The sequence below is a fragment of the Coregonus clupeaformis genome, chromosome 21 (genome assembly GCF_020615455.1).
Source record: "Coregonus clupeaformis isolate EN_2021a chromosome 21, ASM2061545v1, whole genome shotgun sequence".
Lineage (NCBI taxonomy): Eukaryota > Metazoa > Chordata > Actinopteri > Salmoniformes > Salmonidae > Coregonus > Coregonus clupeaformis.
The window spans coordinates 20884085-20894780 of record NC_059212.1 but is presented as its reverse complement, the minus strand read 5'-3'; the positions used below and the strand labels follow the sequence as shown (position 1 = coordinate 20894780).

General features: G+C 37.6%; 1 protein-coding gene across 1 annotated transcript; it reads right to left on the bottom strand.

Annotated features, from left to right (window-relative positions):
• Window positions 1–7805: 7805 nt before the first annotated feature.
• On the bottom strand, window positions 7806–10696 carry LOC121535057 (mpv17-like protein 2). Its single transcript, XM_041841748.2, has 5 exons — window positions 10313–10696; window positions 9831–9992; window positions 9521–9597; window positions 9262–9388; window positions 7806–9158 (listed from the first exon to the last, which is right to left on the bottom strand). The coding sequence occupies exons 1-5, from the start codon at window positions 10500–10502 to the stop codon at window positions 9064–9066; spliced, it is 651 nt and encodes a 216-aa protein (XP_041697682.1). The 5' UTR covers window positions 10503–10696; the 3' UTR covers window positions 7806–9063.

Here is a 10696-nt window from a genome sequence, read left to right as displayed (position 1 = left end):
TTCATACCTCCCACAGGTCCGGCACGATGAGCCAAGCTGTGAAACAGTCCCACAGAAATGATTTAGTACCATCACGTCATAGATCTTTCATAATATCCATAAAGACATTGGCCTGAACTGGCCTTTTGCACTCCATTTCAACCGTTCTGTGTTTGTTCACTCTCCTTCACAAAAATATGATTCACAGCTCTAAATGATGTGGCCAATAATCGGATTTGAAGTCTATGACAATACAAAGGGAAAAGTTCAGGGAGCATTCCTGTTCAACTGCAGAGCAAGAGATGAGAATAGAGATGCTGGTTTGAAATAGATACTCATCCATATTTCATTACATGCCATATTCATGCATGTCTATCTCCACAATCCTCAGCTAGACCTACTAGTTTGGCAGGGAGGGTTAGAATTCATACGTCACATGATATTATCCACTGATGAGGAGATTAACTATGTTTACCCCATCTGAATTTGACTTTGAAAGGCTTCCAATACTGTAATAAAAAGCGGTCTGTTCCGAAAAAGCTAAAATTACCCTTGCCAATGGCAAAAATCACCAGGTCTGCAAGGTAGGCTATGCCTATGCCAGTAGGTAGCTCATTTTACGTGTAGTAGCATCGTGTGCTACATTTTGAGGCCTTCTAAAAAGGCTGGAAAATAACGCCATCTTGAGGATAGAACATACAATTTTCTTCATGCAGGTAAAACATCTGCAATGCACGGTGTGTACATTTTAAAGTAACTGTCCAGCGTTTCCAGTTTTCTATGAAATATGACCTATTATTAATTACAATATGAGTGAAATAGTTTTCCTTCCAAAAAATGGTAATTAGGGTGCAACTCCCCCTTTAAGAAAAACTATTTTTTTCTGAGAACAAAAAAGCAAAGTTTGGTAAGATTTAGATATGTGCATACTGGCTATCCTTAGGCAAAAAAAAATGAAATAAGTGGGCAGAATTAATATTTTTCTTTGCTGTTCAATAAAAACAGAAACTTTAGATAGGGGGTGTTTTGCCCCACTCTATGGGGCAAAATTAAGATTAGTGATATACATAATTTTTTTAGTAATTTACTCTCAAAAGCTAAAGTCTAGGTATCTTATTTTAATTAAATCAATCAAATATCGAAACAAAATCACATTGCACATCTCGCTATCTCACTAAGTCCCTCTTTTCATTTTCACGCTTCCTGTTCAAACCATCCTAAAGTATCTCAACATTGATTGTGTAATTCAATGAAGTTACTTGTAGATTATTTGGACATGATTTGGAAAATGTTAATATAGGTACCATTGACTTGCATTGGATTGCCCTGGGGCATTTTGCGTTTTGCCCCAAACTGCCTCAATCTACCTCAAAATAGTTTTGTTGGAGTGACTTCAAAAGTTGAGATGAGACAGATTACATTTTTAGTTGAGCAAGAGAAAAGTGGTTTCTGTGCAAATTACTGGCAGGGGGCGTTTCTGTGTTGGAATGGTGTGGGCGTACCCCAACAACAGAATGGTGTGGGCGTATACGGTCATAAGAAATATTCATGCTGAGTAGACTGCTGATTGTCCAGCTCATCCTCAGGATGACATCATCCTCTATGAGGAAATAGCAAGCATTTTTTAAAAGGTCTGCATTAGAAGTTTGAGGGGGGGGGGGGGTTATAGTGTTCTTTCTCAAATGTATGCTTTGGCCACAAATACCAGTATAGAATGAGTCAAAAACATTATTTGGGTATGAGGTAACAGAATATGAACTTTTACAAGTGAGATTTTCACTGAACAGTTACTTTAACCCAATTTAACACACAATTTAACACAAGATTATTTCTTGAAAAGTTTCTGTGCAAAGTGTGTGCTATACAAATACAAAATGTTTGTGGAATCATTTTGACTCACCTGTTTATCAAATTGCGTGTCTTCTCTTCATCATCCATAGATTGAAATGCATTCCAGGTGACTACCTCATGAAGCTGGTTTAGAGAATGCAAAGAGTGTGCAAAGCTGTCATCAAGGCAAAGGGTGGCTATTTGAAGAATCTCAAATATAAAATATATTTTGATTTGTTTAATACTTTTTTGTTTACTACATGATTCCATATGTGTTATTTCCTAGTTTTGATGTCTTCACTATTATTGTACAATGTAGAAAATAGTAAAAATAAAGAAAAACCCTTGAATGAGTAGGTTTTCTTAAACCTTTGACCGGTACTGTATATATAAAAAAAAATAAAAAAACATTCTTACGCCTACCGCCATGTGCACATTGCGCCATAAAAAATGTGAAGAAATAACAGTTTAGCAACATTTTAAGCTTCTTCTTTTTTTAAACAGGACAAATCTGAGGAAGCACATGCCACTGTACCCCCTATTGGCATGACAACGCTACGACATACATTTGATGTGGATTTGTCCACTGCATTTTCACTTCTCTAGTTCTCCTGTCATCTGCAAGTACTTAATTCAGTGGGAGAGTCAAGCATCCTGAGACTATTCTCGGGGAGAGACTACAGTAGAAGGCCTGCCCAATTTTGGTCCAATTTATTTTGTTTGTGGTAGAATTCTGATATTGTAAGAACTATGGATGATGAAGAGAAGACACGCAATTTGATAAACAGGTGAGTCAAAATGATTCCACAAACATTTTGTATTTGTATAGCACACACTTTGCACAGAAACTTTTCAAGAAATAATCTTGTGTTAAATTGTGTGTTAAATTGGGTTAAAGTAACTGTTCAGTGAAAATCTCACTTGTAAAAGTTCATATTCTGTTACCTCATACCCAAATAATGTTTTTGACTCATTCTATACTGGTATTTGTGGCCAAAGCATACATTTGAGAAAGAACACTATAACCCCCCTCAAACTTCTAATGCAGACCTTTTTAAAAAATGCTTGCTATTTCCTCATAGAGGATGATGTCATCCTGAGGATGAGCTGGACAATCAGCAGTCTACTCAGCATGAATATTTCTTATGACCGTATACGCCCACACCATTCTGTTGTTGGGGTACGCCCACACCATTCCAACACAGAAACGCCCCCTGCCAGTAATTTGCACAGAAACCACTTTTCTCTTGCTCAACTAAAAATGTAATCTGTCTCATCTCAACTTTTGAAGTCACTCCAACAAAACTATTTTGAGGTAGATTGAGGCAGTTTGGGGCAAAACGCAAAATGCCCCAGGGCAATCCAATGCAAGTCAATGGTACCTATATTAACATTTTTCCAAATCATGTCCAAATAATCTACAAGTAACTTCATTGAATTACACAATCAATGTTGAGATACTTTAGGATGGTTTGAACAGGAAGCGTGAAAATGAAAAGAGGGACTTAGTGAGATAGCGAGATGTGCAATGTGATTTTGTTTCGATATTTGATTGATTTAATTAAAATAAGATACCTAGACTTTAGCTTTTGAGAGTAAATTACTAAAAAAATTATGTATATCACTAATCTTAATTTTGCCCCATAGAGTGGGGCAAAACACCCCCTATCTAAAGTTTCTGTTTTTATTGAACAGCAAAGAAAAATATTAATTCTGCCCACTTATTTCATTTTTTTTTTGCCTAAGGATAGCCAGTATGCACATATCTAAATCTTACCAAACTTTGCTTTTTTGTTCTCAGAAAAAAATAGTTTTTCTTAAAGGGGGAGTTGCACCCTAATTACCATTTTTTTGGAAGGAAAACTATTTCACTCATATTGTAATTAATAATAGGTCATATTTCATAGAAAACTGGAAACGCTGGACAGTTACTTTAAAATGTACACACCGTGCATTGCAGATGTTTTACCTGCATGAAGAAAATTGTATGTTCTATCCTCAAGATGGCGTTATTTTCCAGCCTTTTTAGAAGGCCTCAAAATGTAGCACACGATGCTACTACACGTAAAATGAGCTACCTACTGGCATAGGCATAGCCTACCTTGCAGACCTGGTGATTTTTGGTGAATCATGTAGTAAACAAAAAAGTATTAAACAAATCAAAATATATTTTATATTTGAGATTCTTCAAATAGCCACCCTTTGCCTTGATGACAGCTTTGCACACTCTTTGCATTCTCTAAACCAGCTTCATGAGGTAGTCACCTGGAATGCATTTCAATTAACAGGTGTGCCTTGTTAAAAGTTAATTTGTGGAATTTCTTTCCTTCTTAATGCGTTTGAGCCAGTCAGTTCTGTTGTGACAAGGTAGGTGGGTATACTGAAGATAGCCCTTTTTGGTAAAAGACCAAGTCCATATTATGGCAAGAGCTTCTCAAAAATTTCAAGATTTTTAAAGTTTCTTCAAGTGCAGTCGCAAAAACCATCAAGCGCTATGATGAAACTGGCTCTCATGAGGACCACCACAGGAAAGGAAGACCCAGAGTTACCTCTGCTGCAGAGGATAAGTTCATTAGAGTTACCAGCCTCAGAAATTGCAGCCCAAATAAATGCTTCACAGAGTTCAAGTAACAGACACATCTCAACATCAACTGTTCAGAGGAGACTGTGTGAATCAGGCCTTCATGGTCGAATTTCTGCAAAGAAACCACTACTAAAGGACACCAATAATAAGAAGAAACTTGCTTGGGCCAAGAAACATGATCAATGGACATTAGACCGGTGGAAATGTGTTCTTTGGTCTGCAGCATACAGCAGCATACATACAAAAATAAAATAAATTAAAACATACAATTGGAAATAATAATATATAAATATACATACAGTACCAGTCAAAAGTTTGGACACGCCTACTCATTCAAAGGTTTTTCTTTATTTTTACTATTTTCTACATTGTAGAAATATAGTGAAGACATCAAAACTATGAAATAACACATATGGAACCATGTAGTAACCAAAAAAGTGTTAAACAAATTTGAGATTCTTCAAATAGCCACCCTTTGCCTTGATGACAGCTTTGCACTCTCTTGGCATTCTCTCAACCAGCTTCACCTGGAATGCTTTTCCAACAGTCTTGAAGGAGTTCCCACATATGCTGAGCACTTGTTGGCTGCTTTTCCTTCACTCTGCGGTCTGACTCATCCCAAACCTTCTCAATTAAATGTTAACTAGTGACAAAGTAGCCTGTGCCTACCTGGCAGAATAATATCATGATTATTTGCATCAATCCAGTGGACATTTGTTTTGCAAACTCCATCTCATGTGCACTACAGAAACACAGCTAACCAAACAACAGTGCCTGCGCACTTGACTTAAAGGGTATCTACACTGAAAAATCAAAATTTCTTAGCTTTTTCACAGACCTCAAAAGTGGTTTCCTGATGTGGTTTAAGTATTGTTGTGGACTTAGAACATCCAATATTGTTGTTTTTCCAAAAAATTAATTCAAGTGTGACTGAGCGAAAACCTGACATTTTTTGAAAAAGTACCTGTGAATTTCTGACTAAATCTCATTCACCTATTTCAATAGTTGGCCTACTATTAGCCTACTAGCACAGTACAGCTTGGGTTGGCCTGACTGTGAAAGACCAATATGGAATTGATCATTTTAGGTAATTCAGAGTGTACAGTATGTTACTGTTTCTCATAGATGTTTTCACACAGGCCACCTTTCCTTGGCCGCTTGGGGAGTTTTGGGCAAAACTAGAGTATACCCACTTCTCCAGGCACCACTACACCACTGGCCATAACTAAATGTACTGAATAAGGGGCGGGTGGAGGCCTATAGTGGCCTATGACCACTTCTTCCAGAACTTTTCATATTTTGAAAACGATTTATTTATAACTGTTACTGATCTCATGAATAAATACACATCTGGGCCCAGATTAAAAAATAAATAAAAATAAAATCATGAGATGTAAGTGCAATTCCTCAAAAAAATCTTAAGATTTCATGATTATCTTACGAACTTCTCAAATATCTTCTTACAAACTTCTTAATTGTCTTCTTAAGATGATTGTCGCTAGGTAACCGATTTAGCTAGCTATCTAGCTAGCAATGGCTATCATGTTAGCATATTTCGCACTGAGATTACTGTTCTAAAAAATGTTATTGGGCTTAAAATAATACTGAAACTTTCAGATTAAGTTTGTGAGTAAATTAAACTTGTACTGCAATGGGCTAAATCAGGGTCACACAGAGTGCTTCTTAGTAGTCTTAAACAAATCTACCTTGAAACAAAAGTATACATCTCACACACATGGTTATGGGCTTAAACAAAAGACGGCACCTGTACCATGTCAGATATAGAGTTGAAATGTATTCAATTTGGAGTTTGCATCCCAATATTACACTTTATATACACTACCATTCAAAAGTTTGGGGTCACTTAGAAATGTCCTTGTTTTTGAAAGAAAAGCAGTTTTTTGTCAATTAAAATAACATCAAATTGATCAGAAATACAGTTTAGACATTGTTAATGTTGCTGGAAACTATTGTAGCTGGAAACGGCTGATTTTTAATGGAATATCTACATAGGCGTATAGAGTCCAATTATCAGCAACTATCAGTCCTGTGTTCCAATGGCACGTTGTGTTTGCTAATACAAGTTTATCATTTTAAAAGGCTAATTGGTCATTAGAAAACCCTTTTGCAATTATGTTAGCACAGCTGAAAACTGTTGTGCTGATTAAAGAAGCAATAAAACTGGCCTTCTTGAGACTAGTTGAGTATCTGGAGCATCAGCAATTGTGAGTTCGATTACAGGCTCAAAATGGCATGAAACAAATAACTTTCTTCTGAAACTCGTCAGTCTATTCTTGTTCTGAGAAATGAAGGCTATTTCATGTGAGAAATTGCCAAGAAATGGAAGATCTCGTACAACGCTGTGTACTACTCCCTTCACAGAACAGCGCAAACTAGCTCTAACCAGAATAGAAAGAGGAGTGGGAGGCCCCGGTGCACAACTGAGCAAGAGGACAAATACATTAGTGTGTCTAGTTTAAGAAACAGACGCCTCACAGGTCCTCAACTGGCAGCTTCCTTAAATAGTACCTGCAAAACACCAGTCTCAACGTCAACAGTGAAGAGGCGACTCCGGGATGCTGACCTTCTAGGCAGAGTTGCAAAGAAAAAGCCATATCTCAGACTGGCCAATAAAACGAAAAGATTAAGATGTGCAAAAGAACACAGACACTGGACAGATGAAGATTGGAAAAAAGTGTTATGGACAGACGAATCGAAGTTTGAGGTGTTCGGATCACAAAGAAGAACATTTGTGAGACGCAGACCAAATGAAAAGATGCTGGAGGAGTGCTTGTTGCCATCTGTCAAGCATGGTGGAGGCAATGTGAAGGTCTGGGGGTGCTTTGGTGGTGGTAATGTGGGAGATTTGTACAGGGTAAAAGGGATCTTGAAGAAGGAAGGCTATCACTCCCTTTTGCAACGCCATGCCATACCCTGTGGACGGCGCTTGATTGGAGCCAATTTCCTCCTACAACAGGACAATGACCCAAAGCACAGCTCCAAACTATGGAATAACTATTTAGGGAAGAAGCAGTCAGCTGGTATTCTGTCTATAATGGAGTGGCCAGCACAGTCACCGGATCGCAACCCTATTGAGCTGTTGTGGGAGCAGCTTGACCGTATGGTACGTAAGAAGTGCCCATCAAGCCAATCCAACTTGTGGGAGGTGCTTCAGGAAGCATGGGGTGAAATCTCTTCAGATTACCTCAACAAATTCACAACTAGAATGCCAAAGGTCTGCAAGACTGTAATTGCTGCAAATGGAGGATTCTTTGACAAAAGCAATGTTTGAAGGGCATTATTTTAATTTAAAATCATTATTTCTAACCTTGTCAATGACTACATTTACTATTCATTTTGCTATATTTCCTATTCAAACTCATTTAATGTATGTTTTCATGGAAAACAAGGATATTTCTAAGTGACCCCAAACTTCTGAACGGTAGTGTACATCACAGAAGACTGAAATATATACAAATCTTTTTTCTTATTAAGTTGTATTAATTATGGAATTATGAAAAATATTAATAACATTCCACATGAGGCCACTAGAGGCCAATTTGGTCCAATGACTGCAGGAAAGGGCTACACGTGTTCAATTGCTTTCATTAGCTTATTCTCTTACTGCCCTGAGTTTAAGACAAGGGTTTAGCTATCTTGGAATTAAGAACATTTCCAAGAACAAATCCAATAACTTTATTTTCAAGAACCTAATTTCTTCTTAACTTTTTGCTTAAGGAGAAACATAATAAATAACGCAAGAACATTTTCAGTAACCTTTTTGAGGAATAGCAACTTTGCTTAACTTGCTTCATAAGTCTATAATTAAGGAAAAATGGCAGTTAAGAAATATATTCTTAAGCGAGTTTTGTGAATCTGGGTCCTGGAGTTTATGTTGTTACAATGCAATTATAAACATACATTTTGTTTGGAAATGAACCTTATCTTTGGCCAGTTGCAGCTACAGTATTGTATTGCTTCATTGACATACTGTATTATAAGGCATTTATTCAACTTCAATATAAACCTAAGAAACCTACAGGCATATTATAAATTATATTCAATATTAATACATTCAAGCCATACCAGTAAAGGAATCTGTTGAAATTAAAATACAACATTTAAATAAAAGATTATTAAGATTGTATAAATATTTTAAGATGCTTGAAAAGGCTATTCCTACAAATAAAAGATTGGATTTTTAAATAACACAAAGGGATTCATTCATGTCACCTACTAGACATATATTAGCCTAAGCCTATTACACAAGAATGATATGTGTAACTTACTGCACATCAGTTATTACTTAAACAAGTTTGACTGGGTAAACAACATAGATTACATTATAGTATGAAAAGTTAACTTTGGCACACCTGAAACAAGTCTCACTCTCATTAATAGGTTGGTAGATTAGCCGTCTACACCTAGTGCAAATAGACACTCAATACAACAACAACCAGACAAAGCTTTAGTCTATAGTGGAAATGCATGCACTGTACAGTACATGTGGTATGCATTGTGTGGGCGCACATTTTTTTACCATAGTTTAGTATAAAACTCTTGAATTAGGTAGTGCTTTTAAGGCACACATGATAAGGAATGTTGCCATTGTCAGTGACATTGACATCGAATTCAAGTCCTGCGACGCTCCCAACGACACCAATCCAATGTTAGAGCTTCTCTTCCAACTGTTTGGTTGCTGACACTTCCAGTTCTGGCTCATTCAGTTCAGTGACATCTCCAGTGCTTCCTTCAACATTGTCTCCTGGAACAGCAGAGACGATACTATTACTGTTAAAGAACATCTGAATCATTGGCGGTGTAATGTTGAATAGACAAAAACAAAATGGCGTCAGAGCAGCTCTTACGGTGTTTGAGGTAGGAGAGATAGGTGTCCCACCCCAGGGTGATGACATTGACATAGAGGACACGGAACTTAGGAGGCAAGAAGTAGAAGTTGATCATCTGTGCCACGGGCCAAACACACCAGTCCGCCTTGAATGAAAAGGAGCACAAACAAACCCTGAGATCTAGGAGCATCAACCGGGCCAGCAGGATTCAGTACAATAGGCTTGGGTTTCTTAATCAAACTGTTCCTCATACTCTTAGCCAAATTGTTCCACTAACCTTGTAGAACTCCCAGAATTTGTCTTTGAATTCCTCTAACCCCTCAGACAGACTGTGGCCTTCCAACTTTCCCATACCTGGAGAAAGGCACAATAAAGAAAAAATACATAAAGAAAAAAACAAAAACAAGTGAAGTGTGGTATTTATATCTAGATGTCCCTCGCAAGGATTAGTTTTGTTGTGAGCTTTTCCATGAGAAAATTGTTGTTTTTTGCCCTGACAATTCCCCTTCTCTGGAAACAGTCCAAGTACACATGGATTTCAGTATACTGAAATGCTGACTTCTTGAAAAAACACATAAATATCTCACCAATGAAATACCATGCTCCCATGGTCGGTGATGCAATCAGCTGATCGGTGAGGACTTTCTTGCTGACAGCAGGTAAAGCGTTGCCGACAAATAACTTGTCCAGCCACTGGTACCAGTAGTGCATGAAGGGCCCCATTGAGCAGCCCACTGCAAACATGCAACCTGCAGAGGGCAGTAGTAACACAGGAAAATAAAACGTTCTTTGCAGTTAGTGAAACCCATAACTACTGTATAGGATGTTGGAAAACATAATAATAAGCAAAAATAATATCAACATAAAGCATATAATTAAAACTATGGTTTGGAATATTATAGTTTAAGTTCATTGTGTATGCTTTGCATTTTTATTTTGGTTAGGCTATTTTATGACAATGATTGGCTCTGTTGCCCCTAGCACATGGTTCATTTCGCTTCAGAATTTATTTCATACAAGGTGGATATTGGGCTCCCTATCGGCTGCTGTCCTTGGTCCTGGACATTACCTGTTCGCGTCCAGTCACGTGCCTTCTCGGGGACCCTCCGTTTCTCTCTGGTTTGTTGAATGATGTCGCCACCGGCAAGCATACACCCACAGCTCACAGTATTGGTTACAATTAGAAACCTGCCTTTGAAAAGCGGCTTCCAATAACCAGCAATCTTGAAGACAAATTCTCTGCTCGACTGAGGAATCATGATTCTGATTCCAAACGACGTAAATCCAATTTAACTGGTCCACTACGGCACTATAAATGTTTAATGTCGTATATATATTTTTGCAGTACTATCGAAGACTGCTGCTATCCATAGACTTATATAGGCTGCTATATCAGTTTCTTTCATCAGGTCCTCTGACTAGGCCTACCTGCCCTTGTCAAGGGCGAGCTGGA